General features: G+C 35.0%; 1 protein-coding gene across 11 annotated transcripts in view; it reads right to left on the bottom strand.

Moving 5' to 3' along the window:
* Positions 1-24,940, bottom strand: part of HERC2 (E3 ubiquitin-protein ligase HERC2) — a 310,355-nt gene that overhangs the window by 99,653 nt on the left and 185,762 nt on the right. For all 11 annotated transcript variants that reach the window (XR_013030890.1, XM_076512164.1, XM_076512152.1 and 8 more), the window contains 5 exons: positions 21,816-22,021; positions 15,006-15,203; positions 2,305-2,589; positions 1,462-1,543; positions 320-460 (listed from right to left, as the gene is read on the bottom strand). Coding sequence is in view for 10 of the 11 variants with exons in the window: in XM_076512164.1 (XP_076368279.1) it covers positions 320-460; positions 1,462-1,543; positions 2,305-2,589; positions 15,006-15,203; positions 21,816-22,021 (912 nt within the window). In the remaining variant the exon portion in view is untranslated. The remainder of the gene's footprint in view (positions 1-319; positions 461-1,461; positions 1,544-2,304; positions 2,590-15,005; positions 15,204-21,815; positions 22,022-24,940) is intronic.

Raw genomic sequence — 24,940 nt, 5'->3', positions numbered from 1 at the left:
AAAACATATTCTGCTCCCTCATACAAATAAATGATTTTGTGCAAACATTCTTTTCCTAATCAGTTTGTGACAAAAAACCACAATAAAATCATTTTTCAATACTATATAAGTTATGAAAAACAATAAGTTATGAAAGTAACTGTCCATCAGTCTGAATTTAAGTCAGTTGACTGAGCAGATAAAAAAAACAACAAAAAATTGTCAAATGAACCCTCAGATATTTACTGCAATAATTAAAAGCATATTACTGATATTAAGCAGATATACATCACCTTGTATACTTACTAAAATAGTATACATATGACATATGCATATTCACCTGAATGAACAGCAACTTTTCGGATGACAAACTGGCTCAACAGTGTCACCTGGCGAGGTACTGACATACTGTTACAGTGACCAAGGCCTAGCCTCCCATTTGTCCCTTCTCCACAGGCAAACACTTTCCCATCATGAGAAACTGAGAGAGAAATCGGATATAAAGTTTTAACTTAAACAGATAATAAATTAAAGTTACAGTCTCTGCATAGAGATGTGCACTAGTATCCAATTTACCAAACCATTTTACCCACATGAATAAAAAGAAATTAAATCACAGCACCTCTACACACCACAGGGATTTTTACATTGTAATAATGCATAACCACATAGTTTTATTTTCAAATAAAAGAATTTTGGATGGATTGTGTGTGTACAAAAATGATATATAGTTTACTTTTTTGGCTAATGTTAAACCTGATAGATTTTAATACAGAATCCCTTTGCTCATGTCTTGATGTATTCAAATTAATTTTAAAATTTTCACAGAAAATCCACATTGAAAAAAGTGGGATCTTAATGAGAACCCTAAAGACAGATAAAAACTTCTGAAGAAAGAAAGAATTGTGCTTGATAAACTGGAACTAAAAACCACTAAAAAATTATGTTCACTTATTGCTAGCATTTCTAACATTACAAATTTAAATTAGAATATGAATAAAAATGTGTAAAAGTTTATTTTATGGTATTTTCAGCTAGAATGCCATCTTATGCATATATGAATTAAACAGTCAAACCCTCATACTTCAGATATAGTCAACCATAATTTTGAGCTACTGAACAGAAGGAAGACCTTGCTTGTTTGTTGTTAAGCACAAAACAACACAATAAGCTATTGTACTATGCTCCAAAAAGTTATCAATACCTGGTTATTGGCATTACAAGTCTGGAGACTTATCACTAGGGGGACTTCAAGTTTTAAAATAATAATTAGATTGATTGTTACTCTGAAAAACACTATAACTGAAGGTGGCATTAAAATGTTAATCTAGATCTGATCTAAAGCTTTATGGTTATAATTCATAATTTAAGCAAATGAAAACAGAATAAATGCAAGACCGACACAAAAAGATATTTTTACTGAGTTATAATATGCAATGTGAACTGAATTATTAAACTACTCCATACAGTATCCATACCTACCAATAAAAAGACTTTTAGATCCACCACTGATATAGACAGGCTTTAATGAAGACAACATTTCTGAATAAGTAGGCACCTTAATCTGGGGGGAGTACATCATGTTGCATGTATTAGTAAAATTGCTTAAAAAGCACCACACAATTTGTAAGTAGCCACTTATTATCTTTAATAAACTATAAAACAATAAGTGAAAAAAATTACATTTCTACATTTTACATTTAAAATACAACTTACAAATAATTTATTTTTAATACAAAAAATCCAATATTTAAAACAATTCAACCTAATCAAACCTTCTCACTGTAACAAGAAGGAAAATTCATAACTGTTCACTTATATTCAATTAAAATAAATAATCCATGAGTTAACTTTAGAATACTATTCTAAGTAATTTGCTTAACGAGTTTTGTTTTTCATAGAACCTAGTAAGTGATTTTATTAAAACAAAGATGAAATACCTGATGAATATCACCATGTTCAAACTTCATTGCTTTAATGTGCAACATTAATTTGAATACAACCAAAAAGGACCCTCAACAGTTGGTGATACTGAGTTGACGTTGAAATAATTATCTAAGACTTTCCAAACTTGGAGTTGTAAAAACTTATGGTTAAATGAGTGGCATTGACTAAAACTTTATTTCACCTTTCATTTATAACTGTCTAATATTTATAGTCTGTGAGATATCACACATGATAAAGTTTTAATATTAAAGAAATTTAAATAGTTGCACAAAGAAAGCATTATGGGGAAAATGAGGAAAAACAAAAATAAGAACTACAGTGAAAAAAATGCATAAAAAACAACAGGAATCAAAGCATTAAGATGTAACACTGCTTTACTTTTGATCCTTTCAGGCCACCTAGCTGATCTTTGTCATTTAGCCCCCAAACTAAAACCTTTGTCTGCAAATCCTGGGTGGCCTGTCCTCGAGCCCTACTTGCTGAGCCTAATATCACAGGCTTTTCTTCTTCAAATTCTTCATCATCTGAGGCCAAAAATGGATAATTAGCAGCTAAGTCATCATCATCTGTGCGTAACCGTCCAATGACAGATAATCCATGAATCTTACAATCTATTCCTCCGCTTCGACACTGTTTGATGGCAATCTCAACAAACCGATAGTACTGAAAAATATTATAATGCATATAATTACTTTCTGTTCTCCCACACAACTCTATTTCTTTGAACCATACACTTAAAAATTTGTATACTTACAGAGTAACAACAAAAATTATAAGGTTCCTACATCAAAGGAACATAATGTTTTCAGACAAAGAAATTATTTAATAACCTGTTACTTTCTATCTGTAATACAAACCAAGCTCATTTCCATAAAGTTTATTTAAATTACAGAAACATACACTGTGTGACAAGCTGTCTTTGGATATAACTCAATCATGGGCATCTGTTTGAATAGCTTCAATGAATATGTACCCTATTTGAGGATGCTTAAAGACAGTACTCAGTGCAAAGTTAAGATTTTGACAGTTATTTTGAGGTTATTAGTAATTTTAGTTGATCCATCATTTCAGTAGGATGGAAAGAGATAAACTCAGAATAAAACTGGCTGGCCCATGCACTCACAAGACATCATCCAAACAGAACATGATGAAGAGACAGATTTATACAGTTAGTCTAATTGCACAAACATACTCTTGAGAGAAGGCACTGTTCTCTCAAAGTGCAATAAATTTTGTTATCTACAGTACTCCACTCATATAAAGCTATCTCGATCTTCTGTCTGTCATCTAAGCTAAAACATTTTAGTACTTAGAACATCAGTCTATATACCCAACAAATTTTGCACTTTTTGCATACATAGAATATGACTATCTTTTATTGATATACTCCAACACCTATATTGGTGAAGTTCGTTCCCTCTGATTTTTCCACTCGATCCTCACTTTCAAGAATTGGCAAGCACTAAAATGGTTAATTCTAGAAGTCTAGAGGAAGGATGGAAAGTGTATGTGCATGAGAGGAGATGATTACCTATCAAAATACATTTTCAGTCTTAGCTTCTCTCACACAAAGTTAGAATCCCACAATGAAAAGGTGAAGGGGCCATTGTAGACACTTAACAGACAAACCAAGTGGAAAGCAATAATGCAGAAACAAATGGTGGGCTCAGAGATAAAACCAAAGCATCTGTGCAATGCACTGCACTACTTCCAGAACAGGTATGATTTTCCTCTTGAAAGAAAGGAACCTAACATGAGCATAAAAAATGATGAGCACAAGCTTAATTCATTATGAGAGATGTATTCCATGGTAAACAATGATGCATGTTCTAATCTTCCTCCATTACTAATATCAAACCAGAAAACAGCCAGCACTCACACATGAACAGTTACTCTGTGAAATGAATACATGATGCAAACTCAATATTCACGAGGAGAAACGGAAAGTCAGTGGACAGTTTGCTGAAATATAATGATGGAAAAAAAAACATTCAGCCATGTTGTGGTATCTACTCAACCTCAACCAAACAGACAAGGTCTCATAAACAACCCTCAGAATTATCACCCACATAAGAATGAAATTAAAGTATTGTAAACATTGCAGTTATGGCATTTGGACCATGTTATATAGACATACACACCAACCCTAACCAACCAGACTGCCAAATGTGAAGCAACTAAAATTGGGAAAAGAAAGTGTTTGGCTAAAATTGGACCAACTTCCAGAATCACCACAGAAGCAAGAAGTACAACAAACCAAACTTGGCATTACCTGGTCATATCATTGCCTCATTTCCATTATAAGAACAAGGCAATACCTATAAGTGGTATTAAGAGCAAAGATCATAATTCACCCAACTGTAAATGCAGAGATGGAAAACTCCTGCAACCAGAATTAAAACTAAGGGGGAATCTACTGCACTCAACTGTAGGAACAGGGCAGTGTCATGCTGTATTACAAAGAAAATCTTGCATAGGCTGCTCCTGTGCCAAATGTTATTTAGTCCACTTGGAAATAGTCATCCACAGGAAAGAGAAAAAGAAAACCCAGCTTTGCCCCTTTTCCCTGAGTGGGTAAATATGGTTGTAGTATAAGTGGCTGGGAAGTGGTAAGTACCTCCATGCTCTACCAGGAGAAAAGGTGGTGGTGGAGGGGAGTAAGTGCAAAGGGGCATCTGGAGAAATGAACAGATCATCCCCAATTTATTCAATTAAAGGGTCAGCAGAGATGGGCAGAAAAATGTTTATGCTTTACTCATAATAGTCCATGAATGATGGCCCACTACTCAGTGAAGCTTTCAGATACCTACAGACACACATGTATATACCACTAGGCATGCCACTAGTGCAACTCATCTCTACACTTCAGCATTGTCTTTACTGGTATATAGTGCAGGTTTCAGTGAAAAATTCTAGGAAATAAAAAGTCCAGAATGTGAACCTCAAAAGCAGGCAGTCTTTGCTGCATAACACCATAGTGAGTGAACCTGACAAAGAAGTTAATCATGATCAGAATGGTAGTAGAGAAAGGATATGGAAGATAAAGAAATTGATATTGCCTGCCTGGGAAACAGATTTTAAGGAGAAAGTAGCAGTGTGGTAGAAATGGTAGAGGATTCTAGCAATATCAATAGTTATAATATCTGAAAAGCTAGGAGACAAAGAAAACATGTTACATTCCACTTATCTGTTTACCCAGCTGCAGAAGTGCTGTTTGCAACAGCCAAGAATAGAAAGGTACTGAAAAAAAAGGGTATCTAATTTTCTTCTTGATTTTGTTCATCCTCAGAAAAAAATTTCAGGTTGAAAATGAGAAGAAATTACCACCCAAACACAGGCTTTATGAAACCAAGAGACTCAACAAGAGTTGCTTTCTACAAACAAACAACTGTATCTACTCAGCAAATACAGTCAAAAGCGATGTCTGAGTAGTCATATCAGAAGCATCTACTGTAATGGGAACTTTTGTATACTGAATCACTGAGTAAGTCATTATAAGTTTTCATATAATCTGGTAACAATAAACAAATGTAAAAAAAAAAAAAAAAACTGAACACAAGCACAGTAAACAAAAACTGTTGAAAAAAGGTATTGAAATGTAAATTAAATTCAGTTGTAAGCAGTAGTTACCTGCAAAAAAAATTTTTTTTTTAAAGATGATGTGCCAATCAAAAAAGTGGGGATTGGGCAGGAAAAATCAGGGGGAGCTGGTCACACCAGTGTAGGTGGTGCATATTATTGGTAGAGAGTGGTTATAAGCTATATATTGATAAGAAATTTATGGGGTACATAGACTGATGTGATGAGTGTTCAAATGTTTTTACAATGGTTAGTGGATAGAATGAAGACTAAGATAACTTTGAATGAGAGGATATAAGACTGTATGGAATTAAATGAATAATTCAATTATTGTAATACTATAAATATGAACATGCTCAGAATATCATTTTGATAAAATGAAAAAGATATACCTTGTCTCATGAAACAAATCTTTAGTGCTATATTTTACCCTCTGAATGCAGCAAGTCAAAGAGCATATGTTATGACATTTTAGTGTTACTTTCAAAATTTTATCAAAAACACTTTACTATTACTTATACCAACTGTTTATAATTACAATTCTGATGTGCTTTAATTTCTTAATTTAAAAGAAATATGTGGAAAAAATCTTAAATATTACTTTGTGTATCATGTAGAACTTTTTATTGCATTATTGCTCTGTTTATAATTTATTACATCTATCGAATGAAGTGAGCAATAGTTAATGAATCAGAAAACTTAAATTGGAGATACTGACAAGTTTTTATGAAAAAAATAAAAGAACCCCCAACCTTTCTAATTTGCAGAGATAATATATTTAGCCAAGTTAGTAGTTTGGCTCCTGTAACTACTTTATTCTTTCAAACCATCTTGTCTAGTCCAAACTCAGTAATTGAATTATTTTTTGGACTAAGAGCTTATAACCAATATAAAGAGTAGTTTCTTGTGTACATGAATCTTATAGACTTAAAGTAGTTTGAAGAAAAAAAATCAATTTTGTCAAAAATATTCATGTGTGATGATTAAGTTTTTACTCTGAAGAAAAATGGGATTTTTTAAAACTCATATACAAGTTTTTTAGAAACCCAATTACCCATATTTTTTGTGTACTAATGCAGAAAAATATATTTTTTTAAATATATGTATTGGAAATATACAAAAATAAATAGCTCTTCACCTTCAATTTGGAAGAATAAATGAGGCTTAGCACATGAAACACTGACCACAAAGTCTCACAACCAGCATAAGTGCTTGAAATCTTACTTTGTGAAGTATCTTTTATTTCTTCTTCTACATTTAAAAAAAACTAAAATTCAAGCAGTTGTGAATAAATAACAGAATTTGTATTATTCTTATAACTGCCAAAACCAAGTTAAAATAAAAGCAAATTAAACAATATTAGAAATTAACAACTTAAAAACAAAAGGTTTATTCATATAATTTGAGAAAGATACAATATTTTACATATGTCTGTACACCTTTACAAAATACTGCAAAATTTCTACAATCCCAGGAGGATTAAAAAATTCAAAGAATTGCAATGTTTATTGTCTTGGCATTGAACCATGCACAAAACATTTTGACATATACAAAGTGCAGTCTTATTACTTTGGAGAATTCTTGTTGTAAACATAAGCCTACAAATTCCACATCTTGTTGCTGCATAAACACTCTATGTTATATCACCCAGTACATAACATTCTGTTTTCAGAGCAGTGGTCAAGTTGACTATCTCTTTGCATGTGTTTTGTTCCTTTCAAGAGAACTAAATTACAGTGTCACATACACAGCAATAATTTGTTTTATTTTTAATTGATTTCTAATTGAATCATTGAGAGAAATAAACAAAATAAAATGTGAAATGTTTAGCAGTTGAAACTCAAGATAAAAATTTTCCAATTTCATGAAAAATAATATGGAAAACAGGGCACAAATGTTCATTTTATTTCTGATTTTACAACTTTTAAATGGTGCCATCATAATTACAGTAAGACAGTAAAATGTGGCTTATTATGACCTGAGTGTTAAACAAACTATACACTGGTGCATCAGTTCCAGATAAAAGAAAACGAGTTAAAAAACTGTGACCAATGTGTAGTCTAATTAGAAAAACTTCCTCTTTCCGACCCTTATGGAAGCAAGACAGCCAAAGTCCAATAAAGTGTTTTATATGGAAAAGCTTGTTTTTACGTTGCTCACTCCAAGTCGACTGCCAGCTGGCACGGAGACGAGCTTTGAATACAGGGCCATAGTCCATGTATGGAACAGGCACAGTGGTGGTAGTGCCAGAGCAGATAGATTTAGCTGCGTTGTTGGTGAGCTCATTCCCTCAAATACCAACATGGCCTAGTATCCAGAAAAGTTGGAAAGAAGTGGATGTTAAAGAAAAATGGGCCAGTCAGTTTTGAATATCAGCAAGAATAGGATGTGAACTAACATGAAGCAATTCCAGGGCCAGTAGAGAACCAAGTAAGTCAGTATAAATAGTGCAGTTTGAGTACTGCTTAGTTTCTACATGATCCATGGCAAGAGAAATGGCATACAGTTCAGCAGTGAACACAGAAGCTGTAGAGGGATTCTGCACACAACCACCAAACTGCACAACAAACCATGGCAGAGCCCACACAATCACCTGATTTCGAACCATCTGTATAAATAAGAATAGAAGGATGGTTCATAAAATGTTCAGCAAATACAAGACAGTATTTCCAATCAGGAGTGTCTGCTTTTCTCAGATGACATAAAGACAGGTCACATTTGGGGGCTGTAAGAGGCCATGGTGGGATGGGCTGACCAGTGGAAACAGCAATGTTATCTAAGGACAGACCCAATTCATCCAAAAGGAGCATTGGCAGATCATCTACTCTGAAAACCTATGGCCCATCGAGGAAGGAAAACACAATCCCAAGTGGGATGCTTTGTTAAGGAATGAAGTTTCAAAGCATATAGTAAAGACAGTTGCAAATGGCAGAGGTGTAAAGAAAGTTCATGAGAGTATGTGTAAGCTCTAAACTGGAAAGTGCAGAAAGCCCCAGTACAGAGCCGAAGTCTTTGATGATGACTGGGATCCACCATCTTTAAGACCGAGGTTCTGGCAGGGGCATAGACCAGTGATCCATAGCCAAGTTTTGATCAAATAAGAGCATGACATATCTTTAACATAGAACATCGACCCACTCCCCAAGTTGTGGATGGGAGGACACGGAGGATATTTCACGCTCTTGTACATTTGATGTACAAGCTGCTTGATGTGTGGTATAAAGGTCAGCTTACGGTCAAAGATAAGCCCCAAGAACTTTGCCTCAGGGACCACAGGTAGCACAACTTCTCCATACGGAGTTCAGGGTCAGAGTGAATACCTTGTTGGCAGCAAATTGCATGCAAACAGTTTTAGAGAGAGAGAAGTTAGAGCCATTTGCTGTGGTCCACTTCACTAAATGATTGAGAGCAGTCTGTAGCTGCTGCTCAATATACGTCATGTTCAACAACTGACACGAGATCTGAAAGTCATCGACATAAAGCCAGTTTGTAACAGTGAGAGGGAGTTTTTCAGTGATGGCATCTTTATACTGAAAAGTGTGACACTCAAAACCCAGCCCTGATGTATTCCAAGTTCCGGTAGAAAAGAACGGGAAAGTGTCAAACCCACATGAACTTGGAATCTGGAGGTATGGCATTTTGCCTGACCTTCATATTGTATCATAAGCCTTCTCAATGTCAAAGAATATTGATACAAGATGTCATTTGAGAAATGCTTCTCTGATTCACATTTCAAGTTGAATCAGGTAGTCCACAGTGGAGCTCTGTCATCAGAATCCACACCGGGTGGACGAGAGGAAGTTGTTTAATTCAAGGAACCAAACAAGATGAGCATTAACCGTCCTCTCTAAAGTCTTACAGAGACAGCTCATCAAAGCAATTGGAAGATAGTTTGAAGGAATCTTGGGATTCTTTCCAGGTTTAGAGAAAGGTAAGAAAACAGCCTGGTGCCAGCCATAAGAAAAAACATTCTCCTGCAAGATCCAGTTAAAAACAATCAGAAGAAGAGCAAGAGAAGCAGGATATAGATGATGCAGCATATCATAGTGTATATCATCAGGTCCAACCGATGTACTGCCAGTTTGAGTTCCACCAGTGTAAAAAAACAATTATAGTCACAGAGACAATCAGCTTGAAAGGAAAGAAGTGACTGCTCTACCCGAGTCTTGATTGCTAAGAAGATGAATGAAAAAGCAGAAGTGCTAGATACCCAACGAAAGCTTTCACCAAAGTATTGGTGATGCTCTGGGTATCTTATCAGCTACTTCCTGGCCATCAGAGAGACAGATCGAGATGGGAGACAGAATTATATTGTCCACTGATCTATCAAATCTTTGCCCATATGACTTTGAATCTAATGATAGAAGGTATGCAGGTTGTGAACTTAATCCAAGATTCCTTCTGGCTTTGATGTCTTACCCACCAAGCATGTACACGGGCCTGCTAGAAGAGGATTCCAGTGAATTAGGACATAAACTAATGATTGTTTTGCATCTTGGGGTGGGAGAAGAAGATATATTTCAAGAAATACCTGCACCTGAAACCAAAGGAAGTGGATCTTGGTATTTGTTGGAATGTATGTAAGGGACAGAGATGGGTGTTGAAGTTGACTCATCAACTTTTTTAACAGTGGAGTTCAAACGACTTTTCATTTTTTTTAGAACAATTCCTTTGGAAGCACAGAGAGATTTATCTGCACTCCCACTGTAGCAGTGGAACGAAGTGCAGCAGCATACATCTAAGATGAAATGGTAGACAGCAACCTTCGAGTCTCAGGATAAGTAATATTATGAATCGTTTTCAAACACTGCACCTCTTTTTCTTCCAACCATTCAAGGCAAGAACAAAAGAAGGATGGGTGATAACAATTGCAATTGATGCAATGAGCACATGTCAAGGAACCATGACATGTCATCTTTGAGTAATCGAACCGCCAACACTGGAAACATCAGAGAGGGTATGGAATGTATGGCCATAGTCTGCAATTAAGATAACCTGCCTTGATGGCAGCAGGTGGATGTGGTGACGTAAATGTCAGAATGAGGATGTTGAGATACTCCTCACTGCACAAACTTGAGTGGAGAAACCAGAAAGAATCTCTGATTCGGGAATGTTATTCAAATCCCTCTCAACAATAACTCCTCATGATGAACTCATAGTAGCATGAGGTGTAACCTCAATAAATATATCCCCAATTGCCTTTGGATGCAATAGGAGTTCACTGTGTTGAGATGTGAATGTTTCACCAATGTGTCACCAGAACAAAGCTTCTGTACTGATTTTGGACAGTCAGCAAGTCCCTCTAGTCCCTTCTGAATGAAAAAGGGAGACATTTGCCCTAAAGGTTTGTCTGAAAGAGAAAGTAGAATAAGAAAATGAGGCACAACAGGTGTTACAGATGTTGAAGATTGCTGTTCAGAATCTTCAAGACGTGGGCATTTACCTATAGCTTGTTTTTTCACTATTTTATTTAAGTTTTTATTTGGAGGATCTATAATAAAGAAGGAATATTTCAGTGCCCATTGACTCCACCAACCAGAAGCCCTACGAGGGGACGCACTACAATGTCAAACTAGGACATTGCAGCAATGCCAGGATTTTGTGAGCACTATACCCAAACCCCAGCATCAAGTGCAATGTCCACAACACCTGTTGAGAACATCCAACACATGTACTTGGTTGACCTATGCCCAAGTGGACCAGCTGACTGACCCAAGGGAAGCCAACCCCAAGGTTGCCCATCTACAGGAATTCAAGGCCAAAGTGGTGTGTTAGGGTTGCCATGCTCGGCAAACACGTGGGTGGATGTTTAGATTCCAGAGGGGGTAAATTGAAATAGCAGAACCTGTCCTGGGAGGTACCTTCACCACATACAGGAATATACAACGAGGGAAGCCAAAGATGATATGCTGGCTACAGTGGAGGAGAGAAGGGCAAACATATATCTAGAAAACCTCTCAGGATTTCTGTAGAGCTTGAGATAGGAGATATATGTAAGGAAGACACCATAATAGATTGGTAAGTGCAAGTAGAAAGCAAGAATACTGGGAATATGTGAAACTGACAGTGGAGCAGGAAGCTGCACTTCAAATAGGAAATAAGAAACCTAACAACTGGTGGTCTAAATATGGATAGTAAGCATTATGATGGGAAAGTGCATACTGATCTGAAGTATGCAACAGGCACAGCATGCTAATCCCCTCACTTAATTGTGAAGCAAAGTGATCAGCATGAACTTGAATACCAGGTGAATGAGGAAAACTGAAATGGTTTGGGAAGATTGTTCATGCAATAAGGAGGGACAAGGTGCATAATAAACAAGGAGAAGGGATAACACATCACGAACCTAAGACACAAAATCCATAGACTACATTAGGCCTAGTAGATACATCGGGTTGGAAATGTAATGGAAAGGCAAAATCTGGAGATAGAAAAAGATGACTAACTTCTCATCAATCTGTTCTGGAGAAGCCTGGGCAATGTCTGATAATAAAGTTTGTCCTATGAAACATTAAATCTTATAACACATATAAACAGATAAATCTGCCATCAGGTCATTCACATCTGAGGCTTGAGAAAAAACACTGGTCACTGGTATAACTTTCAGCAGTAAAGTTAATTTCAGAATTCATTGAACAGAAAGGTTTACCAAATTTGAGTGTAAAATTAAGGTGAATAGAATTATCTGATACTAACAGAAAAACAGACTGAATGAAAGCAAATATTTTAAAAACAATCACTTTGTGAGGAAAAAGTGAAGCATGAAACATTAAACAAATAAAAGGGCATGTCTGAACCCAAGTGCTGCCAAATGAGAAGACAGTTTGATAAGTGTAGAGAAAGTCACATGTGTATGCTCCTATTAGAGAGGACATGGAGCATGATAAGAGACAAGTCAGAATCTTGCAATTCCAATTGAAGGAGGCAGAAGGCTTATTGCATGCATAAGGAAAATGTTTGCATGAAGAGGGAAGCATTTAACAAGAATAGTTAATCTTGTAAGAGTGGGTTAAGTACCATATCAGAAGTTGGAAGTTTTCCCACATATATTACCACATTCATTAACAAGAACCATCTACACATCCTTCAGTGATAATGAAAACTGATTTCAAGACTACTCCAAAAATGTTGAATGAAATGTTGGTTCATTTTAGTTTTACACACATTCCACTTACTTTGAAGTTAGTTCTGTAGTTTTAAGTCAGATCTTGTTTCTACTTTCAAGTCATTATTATATTATGCCCAAATATGGAGTATTCTATATTTATAATTGTAAGAATTATCAAATTACAGTTAAGCAACAGCTTATTTAAGGTGAATACACATCAATTTAAACATAAGTATTGTCTGTTGGAACTACAAATGTAGGGAATCCTGAGATGTACTGAGTGGCAGTAGAAAGTAATATTTCTCCCCAAACTGAGACTGACAGTCTTAGGTTTTCTAGTACCATAGTCACGCATTTATGTTAATATATTATAAAAGTTCAAACAAATATCTCTAATTTTAATTGACAAGTCTTTTTACATTCTTCCAACCTGTATCACTCTCTCAAACACTCAGTTTCAGTTTTTGAAAGGTTCTTACACATCCTTAAGATCTGATTTAAAATGCAAAAGACATTCACACTCAGCATCAATCAGTTTAAGAAAGAACATTTACTTAGACAGCCATGTAGACTCAACTTTTATCATCTTTAATGCATTTGCATTATGGAAGGTATTCTCAGCAGAAATTATTATAAAGAGATTTTTTGCATAGTTCACAATATAAATATTTATCCTTGTGGCCCATAGCACAATTTTCAAGTTCTTTTCTGCTTGTGGTAGTGTTACATTCAGAATTTAATTATACCACTTTATTATCAACATACATTAATGAAGTTAACATAATAATGTATGTTATAATATAAATGTTTATGTTATCTAAGTTATGATTCCTTTGAAAAAGTTCTCAACATAACTTTTTAATGCTATGGCAGATGGCACAATTTTTAAATTTCATTTGAAGTATTGTGTTACATCAAAAATTTAATTAAACTACTTTACTCTCAATATATGTCATTATAAGTAACATTATAATGTATAATTTACATTTTTATATTATCTTAGTGATAATTCCTTTGTTTTAAATGAAACCTTTCAACAAATATTAAGCTGCAGTTTTCATGTCATGTGATCCATGTGTTATGAAAAATTTTAATGTTCTGTGTGTTTGAACTACTTGAGAGGTGATATTCAACATCTGTAGCTGGTTTGTCTGGGAAACAGCTATGCATTTTATAACTTTTGATGGGTACCATGCCTCTCTTCTATACTTTGCATCAAGATCAACATACACATACTTAGTTGACACAAGTATGTATATAATAAAAAAAAAAAGCTCAATTTACATTACATTCCACCAGTGTACATGCAAATGCCATTAGTATTGTTGTCTGCTTGATCTAATGCAGCATTTACAGTGTTTCTTACTTAAAAATGCCAGAGTTAGAGAGACAGGTGAATTGCACATAAGTCTTACTTTTACAGTTTAATTAGATATATATATTTTGTGTATTTAAAATCATATTTGAAAGGTTTAATTATCCTTACAAGTTTACCTTGTTGTTCCCTGAATTGTGAAGGTGTATAAATAAGATAGTGTTATTGCATGTGCAAAGCATTAGTAAAACGAGTCTGTGTGGGAGTTGCTGTTTAATCATCATAAAGCTCCATAACTACCAGTTGACATATCTGCTTATGTAATAAAAGACAAAAAATTTGAAAGGAAAATTAATGATAAACTAAAGTGAAAAGATAAAGATGTAAAATTATGCATATTGAAAATTAAATGTCAAAGAATGTTTACAAACAGCTAAAAGGTATGTAAATATTTTAATTTCTTAATTTTAAAAATTTCATTTCAGTGTACATTGAAGATAGCAGGTAGAGTGATATAACATAGAAAATATAAAATAAAATACAAACATTTACCTTAAGAAACTTTTGATATTCATTTAACATATCCAGAGATTATGCAAATAATATGTGAAACATGCAAGATAAATTGCATTTTGATACTTCATAAAAAAAAATCACCTTGCAGATGAGCTATTCAGAGTGAGTGCAAATAACTACATTAAATAATGATTTTTTATTATAAATAATAATGAATAAAAATTAAATATTATATTTTTCTGAAATTAGAAATATTTAGGAACATTCTTGTCAAATTTTAAACACTCACTAATTAGTTTTACTTCTGAAATAAAATGTAAAAAGAGCAATGTTAGCTACAAGTAAAATTCCTGGTCAGATCTAATAGGATTAAAAGGTGTGATCAGTTATACAAGGATGATTTTACTCAGAATAATTGGTTATTGGTTTTATACCTTTTATTTAGAAGCATATTTTTAAATATTTTATTTAGACAAGAAAAAATCAACCTCATGCATTAACAAAAATGTTCAAAAACTACTTTACCATTTTTTATAGCCCCAACCAATTAAACACACTCACCTCAGAAAGTTCAGACAGAAGAGTAACCAAAGTTTCTGTTGAGCCAACGTGAACAGTTCTGAGCTCCTTCAACCAAGAAACTGATGGGCCACCACTAACTACCACTAAAGAAGGCATGTAGCTTGAATCTGCGGGATCAATCATCATTCTCAGACGATGGACAAGAACCTCTGGTTGCATCTCTAGTCTTATCCAATGCTAAACAGTAAACAATTTAAATGAAACACGTAATGTGCAAAGTAGGAAATTATCTAAATACAGAATCAAATGTCCAACAGCAATGAGAAAGCAAATCCACAAGTTCATAAGAAATACAGAATACAGATTTTAGCTATTAAGAAGGAAAAAGAAGCAGAATATTCAGCAAATTGTTGGTTAAAAACCTGCAACAAAAAATAATACTAGTAAATTAAGTCACTATAAATAGCACAAGTACACTGTTCTATGTGACAGTTATACATTTTAAGAAAAATAATCATCAAATCAGATCACTAAGTTTCAGTTTTTACTTCAGAAAATTCAAACAAAAAATACTTAATAGCATGTTACTTTCTACCTAATAATATACAGGTTATTAATGTAGAATTATCCTTTGTTTGATAAAATAACATGAAATACAAACAAACAAACCGTATTTAAGCGATAGTGAGGTAAACACACATTTGTCAAAAAGTGTTATTTTAAGCAACCATTTTTCCTGAGGTCTAAAGCTCTAATTTTTATTGTATTTGGTACATATATATATATGCATACACACATGCATACATTCTGCATACGTTTGTAATTACAATGTACCATAAAATGCATACAAGATTACTAAACACACTGTTGAACAATGCACAAAATCACAGTATACAATAACAAAGAATTGAACAGTTAATTTTAAAATGTAAACGAAATAGCTAAAAACTCAGTCCTATTAACCCTTTTACAACAGGCTCAGTATAATATATACAAGGTTGAAAAACCTTGTCTCAACCAGAATACAAGGGAGGGGAAAGCAAATGAGTCCCATGTGCTACAAGGACAGGACCATGCAAGAACTTGCACACACAAGATTGGCATGTCAATATGTGTAATGTGGGTAGGGTACATTAAGACTGTACCTTGTACTCTCACCTTAACTCCACTGAACAGATTATAAGGGATATATTCTAGATGCAGGAAATGGATACTTCAGTTATGCAGTAATGTTGAGGGATGATCTGCCCTATAATGCAGTGTAATCACCATCTCACCTCTTACTGTATTGTGCTATGTCCAAACACTGACAATTCTCCAGGAAATGATAAGTGGCAAGTCTACTGTGCTCCACACAAAGAAGAGAGGAATATTCTCATTGGGGAGACCCAGAGAATTGCCTGGATCCCTATCAGACCTTCAACTGGAAATGTTTTAACTGGAGACAATGCAATAGGTGAATGTGAAACATTACTTTTAAAAGCAAGTAAATGCAAGCCAAAGAAGAGGGCAGAACACTTACTTCATGCTGGCTTTTTACATGTTGGTCTATGGAATAGGCATGGTCCGACTCAGACAACTTAGTAAGTATACGTATCATGAGGATATCTCAAGTGGTTTTGCATATTCCCCAATCTCAACAGTGAGCACTGATAAATGATATGAATGCTTTCCCTTATCCTGACTTGATGAGAATAAATGGCAAGCATACCCTGCGAGTCAACTTCAATCTCCTGGCAAGACCCCATAAAATTATAAAAGGAGTTTGAAAATAGAAATTATATGCATTCTTCTCAAAGATGGTGGGGTAACTGAGAATGGCAATTACTAGATGCCACAGTATAGCTAGATGATATATATAAAGAGGGATAAATGTATAGACAGTCATCTACATGCTTGCCTGAAGGACCTCTTAGGGACTGACCAGAAGAGATGCAAGAGAACGAGAAATGTGATGAATCAAATGCAAAGAAATGTGAATTAGCCTAAATGCATCACAATCCAGAGACAAACATATCGACAGAAGGAACTGGCTGACACAACCAGTAAGGGTAAAAAGAGAGGGACTGCATGGTAGGGACAGATAATGACAGAGACCCCAAAAGGGGAAAGGTCTGTGATAAAGAACACCTGAGGAGAGGAGAATACAAGTGCAGTACCTGAGGGTGTGAGAAACATCCATAACATAAATGTCCAAAAGACAGTAATCAGAGGTGAGACAAAAGAGTAGGTCAATCTGGAGAGAAAGATGGTAAAAAAAGCCAAAAGCCAACAGCTCCAAAGAGCATACATGAAATTGTGCAAAACCCACTAATGTCTCAGGCATGGGAATAAGACAAAAAGGAGCTAAACAAAGTAGAAAGTACAAGTAAAAAAACTTCTGGTACCAGGATAAGCAAAATGCTATAAACAAGGCTGTCACAACTAGTATGGACAGAGACCAACAAACAATGAAAAATAAAAGGGTAAAAAGACAGGAGGTGGTTTATAGTATGAAAGCCAGGAGAAAAGTACTGGATATAATTACAAAATACCTGTCACTGTCAGCATTAGACAAACATAGCGACATGGACAGGAATGTGACAAGAAAGATGCCACAAAATCAGCATCTGGCCTGACAAGTGATGGATTAGGCAAATCCCATGCATAAAGATATCCCCCAATACAAAAAGGATGAATGAGATTGGAAGCAAAACAGGGGAATATATTAACATGATAAAAGGAGGTCTTGAATGCAAAGAAAACCAAGGCTGAGCTGGTCAAAGAAGCATTAAAAACAGGACATGACAAGATGATTTATGTATAAAGGCAAGGATACAAGGGAGCAGACAAGGAGAGGAGTAGGTATATAAAAAGAAGTTAAACCAAGCTTGGTTGCAAGCATCAATAACCAATAATGGAATAGAAGGTACAGTGAGTCAGAAGAGAAGAGGCCTAAATGTTAGAATGATAGCAAAGGTGTGTATGAATGGCATGCCCAACCAGAAGCAAACACAATAAAAGACTTGTGATTGTAGAGACCACTCCACTGGTAGAATGCATACTGATCAAAAGAGGCAGTCTGACATCAAGTTACTAGCTTCAAGCACATGATGGGCAACAAGAAAAAACTTGAAGTGAATGGGTCCAGAAAACTACATTCAACACTTGAAAGCAAATGGTTCTGAAATGGGTACTTCTCAGATGGTTGGTGCAAGAAACAATTGTGGAAGTGACTTAGTGGTGGAACATGACAAAGTAGCAACAGAAATGGGAAAATGCCCAAAAAACAGCTAGAAGGTCATGGACATTGATGTGGAATGAACACTCGTTCTGTGTCCACATGCCAGAAAGCCTGTCTTCATCTAGAGATGTGCCTTGGTGGAGGGATAGACCTAGCTGGAGTCAGAAAGGAAATACCAGAAGTTATACAGGCATGGTACACTCATCATGACAATTCCTTGAGGAGAGGATAACAAAAGAAGCTTGTAGAGCTAAGGAAAGAAACCAATGGGTTCACCAGGTCCACTGGAGGAGAAATGTGTGCATGCTCCAAGTGAATGATGGATTTCAGGGAAGACAGAGTCCCCAGAAACAAATGTACCATTCACAGGAAAAAGAGAAGGAAAAATTCAAAACCACATCTCACAGGTGAACAGGACCAAACATGGCTAAAAAAAAGATATGATTAAACTGTCCAAAAGTACCAAACACTGATAAGGTTTGAGAAAAGATTTAGATATCAAGACAAGCCCTCTCAACTAAAAAAAACCTTTAGTAAAAGGAAGGAGGTTTGAGAAGAGAAAGCCAACAGTGAATTGGCCAAAAGGAGTTGAGTGTCAAAAAAAAACTAATGCCAGTGTAGGAATATGAATATAGCAAGTGAAGGCCCTCATGCTACCATTCCATAAAAAAATGTTCAATGGCTTGTTGATGGGAAGAGCAGGGAAAGGAAAAGCACAAAACAGATGGATGGAATGTAGAAAAACATACAGAATATGGATCAAGAGTGTAAAAATGTAATGTAAAAAGGTGTCCAATGCATTAACTTTGACCAATTAAAAACTTGGTTAGAAAAGAAAGAAAAGATGAGAGATGTGTCAAATGAAAGAGAAAAGTGAAGATAGAGACTTTTGGGAGAAAATCAGATCAACAGCAGAAGAGACAGATACCCACAGGGGCATCATGTGTGTCTAATAGTCACTGAGAACATGAACCATTAACTTCCGACTTCTGACAGATCAAGGATTAGAAAAAAAGAGGAAGGCCTAAAACCTGTAATGGGAAGGTTAAAGGTAGACTGATCCAGACAAGGAGCAGAAATAAAAAACAAAGTCAAAAGAGAAAAATCTGTAAAGATAACAAGGTATGAAGTTGTATAATATCAACCTAGGTGAGTATGAAAAAATAAAAATCATTGCAAATATCCAGACAAAGAAAGGGAATCCAATGAATATCATTCACACAAAAAGAAGGAAGGAGAGTACAGTAAAAAAGAACATAACCCAATCAAATGAGTCTGAACTTCAGGCTAAGCTGGCATAGAAAAGGTAGCAAACATTGATATTATCTTCTTGGCACTTGTATATAACATAGTAAACATCAAAACATGAATAATCAACATTTTAGGGGCAATAAACTGGTCTTATTAGAAAATGTTTTAAATTGTGAATGAAGATCTATAAAAAACTCAGAAGGCAGAGATAGGAGACAAAATACAAGATGGTAGTGAGTAAAAGATGAGAACAAAAAAATGAAGAATCAGAGAACAGAAAAGAAGGCAAGGGGCTGATCTCCAAGCTGGCCAAATAGAGAAATAAGGGCAGGGAATCAAGAAATGGAAAAGAAAAAACTCTGCACGCCAGGACAAAAAAAAAAAGTCACACACACAAAGTGTATAAGGCATTTTGGTGTGAGAGAGAGGAGCTATTAGAGGAAAGAAACAGTATATATCAAAATAACACATAAGAAGAAAAGACAAACAACAAAAACTGTGGATCATGAAGTAAAAAAATGAGAAATAAGAAATAACACAGGCAAAAGATAAGGAAAGGAACATATCAGTGAATGAAATCCAGAAAGAGATTGGAGGGTTAATGTTATTTCACGAAGTGTAAGATACCACGAAAAAGAAATCATTCTAGAATAAGGAGGAATAATTTTGTCACCTTCCTACCAGTAGAGCTTTTGTCTCATGATGGCCAACAGAAATCATGTTAAAACATGTGAAATTAGGTGTAGGTTGCCTCAAGCTCATTCACATGCAAATCTTATGTCTTCTCAGAAAATATTTTTATAACAAACAGGAAGAAATATTAGAATAAAAAATTTTACAACAGCATTGTTTTAATGAAAATATCATATTGTATTATATAAATAATACAGGGTGTTTGGAAAGTCACTGTGCACTTGTATATTTATTAACAGACATGTTTCAATACAGAATACAGGAGGTAAATATGAATGACAATTATAAACAATGTTGAAAGTGACCCCCGTTGGCATCAATACAGGCCTGATCCTTCTTATTTTGTTTCTAAACACCACTATCAGTTGATGGCTTGAAATAAACTGAATAAAATATGATTACAAAACTGCACAGTAACTTTCCAAACACCTTGTACAACCAATATAAACAGCTCAAAAAAAAATTAAAGGAACAAGTACGTTTTCTTATATAATTTATCTCGGTGTTCCAAATGTGATATTTTTTTTTTTTAGGTAATTTGTCTCATTTCAGTTCCATCTGCACCCATTTTTTAATGTTTGATGAATAGTAAAACATGAAGTAAAAAAAATTAAAATATTTTTAAAAATGACCAATATCACCAAAACTGATATCCCATATGAAACAATACTTCAAATAGTTTACATGCATTTATTCAAGAAATGTTTGAAACGTTCAATATCTAGTGTGACTTCCACAGGCTGTGACACACTCCTTACACCGATTTGGCACACTTTGAATGAGTCTTATCAATGTTATCTTGGGATATGGCAGCCTACTCGTCTACCAAGGCTTGTCAAGAGTTCCTATACATTCTGAGGAGGGTGCTGGCATTCACTAACATGCTTCAACAACATATACCAACAGTGTTCAATCGGATTTAAATCTGGAGATTGGTAGGCTACTCAAAAGTCTCTCTTCCTTGCTTGTTAAGGAAGTCTGTTTACAGTCTGGCAACGTGGGCTCACGTGTTAACCTGCATGAGAATGAACCCATCGCCGACAGCACCAGCAAAAGGCCTCACAATGGGCTCCATGGGTTCCGACGTGCTGTGCCACCCTCCTTTGGGTCTGACCATCCTCCAGCATCTGGGCCACCCTGGCCACTTCATTCTCTGTCAGACAGCACCTGACTGCTTGGGTACACAAGATGAAGGTACACACTGACAAAACGAGCCACAAAAGATCCATGTTGGAGTTTGTTTCGAGAATTAATGAGGAATGCATAGTTTTACATAACAACCTTACATAGGGTACCTTGAGTGAGGTGAGTTTCGTTTGAGTTGCTTTAAACTTCACTTGCAAGCTTAAAAAATACGCTTGTAGACGAAGGGATGTTTTTCATACATAAATTTAGTTACAACAAAAATATACTGAAATATGAATATATTCCTTTAATCTTTTTGAGCAGTATATTTTTGTCTATTTAGTTATTGGGATATCATCACAAAAGTAATATACTATTTGAAAAATCAGTTTTCTTCATTTGTTATTAAGTTATTCTTTTAGAAATGAAGAACTGAACAGCTATAACCTAAACATTGTTTACAATATAGCACTAGAAATGTTATTTTCCAAATACTAGGTTGTTTTCACCACCACTTTTTCTCAACAAATAATTTAGATTTTTGAAAACAATCCTACCTTGCCTTGAAACCCACAACTTTGCCAGAAAGACCTGGTGCCATCAATTAGCCTGTAAGCCCAATTTTCACGTGAAGAAACAGTAAGATTCCTGACACATTGGGACCACTCCTCAATGTAGCCATTGATAGTTAAAGACATTGGAACACTTTCCCTATCTCTGCGTCGTACCTTGCCAGGGTAACCAACATATATTGGTGTTCCACCTGTTGTTGACATAAATAATTTATGAAAGTAATAATTATAAGTGTTAGTTATGCAATAGTTTGTTGTTAAAAAATTTTCAAATTACTGAAAAGTTATAATTCTTTTACACTGAAAATGTATTTCTAACAGGTACACTCACATACATAGCTATTCTTATCCAATGTTGTCCTCTACTTGCAAAATATTTTACATGCCACAAGCCTTTCACTCCCACATACCCCTCAATTATCACATTTTAACCTATTATCACATGTAAATTACCATGTAACAAACACCCACCAAAAGTAATACCATACACTCAAATAATTCATGTGACTCCCTCAATGCTATTCTACCAAATTATCACTTCAAATTTAGCACTGAAATGAAGCATCAGTTAACAGTGGAAGAGTCATAAGTGTGAGTGGAAGTATTTGTTGGAAACACATTTTCAGGGTAGGAATATTATACCTTCCAACAAAATACTTTACTTCCACTTACATAAACAGCTAAAATCCCACACTGATTAGGTGGAGGGACCAGTGCAAGGGAGAAAGTAGAAGCATTCTTTGAAAGTGTTCCTCTGATAACAGGATAAGATGAGAGAGACTGCATTACTTCCATACCAGGTATACTCCTTGCCCAGATGTGGAAAAGGTATGATAGATCCAGGCAGAATATTGTTAAAAGCACATTCTAATGGGAGAAAAAAACAGCTAGACAGTGATACTAATCACAATATCCTATAATTTCAAGCTCCATAATGAACAAAATATGGGTAAAATATGGGATATGCCTCTTGGTGTAATGTGACTAAGACACCATGCCATATTGGCAAGTCAACTAGGTCATAACATAACTGAGTTGGAAGTTGATATCCATGTTTAAGTAGAACAATGCTCATACAATCTTAACCTGAAGCACAGCCAATCAGCATGAGAAATCCCATCACCGATCTGTGAATAAGATACATAACCAGAGTGAAATACCAAACCTATATATACCTTACTCAAATCAACAGACTAGAACCATCTGAAACACTAACATTCTCAGCATAAAGACATTGAAGAGCAGTGCAAAAGGAAGAAGCAAAGCAACCAATATGAACACCACCACTGGAGTACTGCATCTAAGGCAAATTAAGTGAGGGACCAGACACCCTGAACACATACGTGATGACTTATGTTGATTAGTTCAGCTCTAAATCCAAAACTCAATGGTTATGAACCAACATCTATATGAAGGGGGATCCAAATTGAAGAGTGAGCTACATTTATGCTGGTACAGTATGTGCAAGTATGTCATGTCGATTTGTTTAGCTCTAACTTTAAAACTCAACCACTGTGCAACTAACATCTGTGCAAGGGTAGAATGAGGAATCCCAAATGTACAGATGGTGTGAGGAGATATAGTTACTGGTTTAGCTTTCTAAATGGAAAACCCAACCATCAAGAACCAATATCCATGCAGGGATAGAACAAGGGATCCTAACTGCACTCAATGTGTGAGGATAGGATGTTGATTGGTTCAGCTCTAAATCAAAAACACAGCTAACGAGAACTGCATCCATGTGAGAATAGGATGAGGGATTCCACTACTAATGACAGCATGCTCCAAAGCTACAACATCTCCTCAGACAAACCAATACAGAGATAAAGCATCTTTCTGAAGGACATCTTGCCATCTACACCAGAACACCACCACCCTTCTCTCAACTGAAGTCTGTATTACTTATATTGTGTATAACTCATTCCCAAAGACATCTCCATGGTTTAACACCCCAGCACACTGGAGACAAAACAATGGATAACCACAAAACCCAATTAAGAATAATAGAAGATTAAACCTAATTTATCCAACCTAAGGAATGGAAGGAATTGGCAGCAATCCCCTTCTGTTTTACCCATAACACAACTTATTAAACTTGAATAAAACAGTTTAAAATAATATCCTTGGCATTTGTTTTTGTGCTTGATCAATTCAACTTGCTATTACTGAATTTCTGGCTTATAAAAAAAGGGGAATGGCTCTCAATGACTAATTTATGGTTTATACATACATACACATATGCACACACACACAAGACACACATGTATATTAGTGAAATTAAATAATTATGTCTAAATGAAGTTAAATGAATAAACAAAATCATGTAGCTTGTAATACCCAGGATTCTTTTTTAAAAATGTGCAGTGTATTTAAAAAAACGTGTATTTAATGTGTTTTTGTTTATGGCTTGAAACTTTTACAGGTATAATATATAAAAATAGCTTACAAAATATTTATTACATTAACTGCAGATTGGCAATTATATCAGCACTATAAAAAAATAAATATTCCCCTAATATTTATTGGTCCAGGTTGTCCACTTACTGTCATAAGGAATAATGTCTGTGGTGACAGCATCCAAATGCATTGGTAACATCCTACCTATCGACCAAAACCCAAACACTGATTTCAATTTATTCAGCCATTATGGAAAATCATAAAAAATCAAATAAGGATATGATGCCAAGTGCTTACACTCAATGTCTCAGCTTCTACTGCCTTTCACTGTCAACAGACAGTTATAGAAAGGCAGTTACCCTTAGATTTCTGAAAGTAAAAATGAAACCACCCTAATACTTCTACTAATTAAACTTCCAACCTCCATCCTCACAAAAAGAACTTCAAAATATTGAATAGAACTAAATAAAACTACACACCCCACCACATAAGTTCCTATACACTTCTAACTCCAAACTTCCTCCCTTTCACCTGAAGATTCAAGTATAACACAGGAATACCAATACAAGCCCAGCTACTTAAAGTTAGTCTTTCTATCCTTGTTATACAAAATAAAATAACTTGAAAAAATTGTTATTAGTTACTTATAAATTAAGGTAAATAACTCCTTTATTTATGTTTATAAGACATTTTCCTTTATAAATAGTTTTTGC

This window comes from Tachypleus tridentatus, chromosome 1, assembly GCF_004210375.1.
Source record: "Tachypleus tridentatus isolate NWPU-2018 chromosome 1, ASM421037v1, whole genome shotgun sequence".
Lineage (NCBI taxonomy): Eukaryota > Metazoa > Arthropoda > Merostomata > Xiphosura > Limulidae > Tachypleus > Tachypleus tridentatus.
The sequence above is the reverse complement of the archived record's forward strand: the minus strand, read 5'-3'. Positions and strand labels throughout refer to the sequence as shown.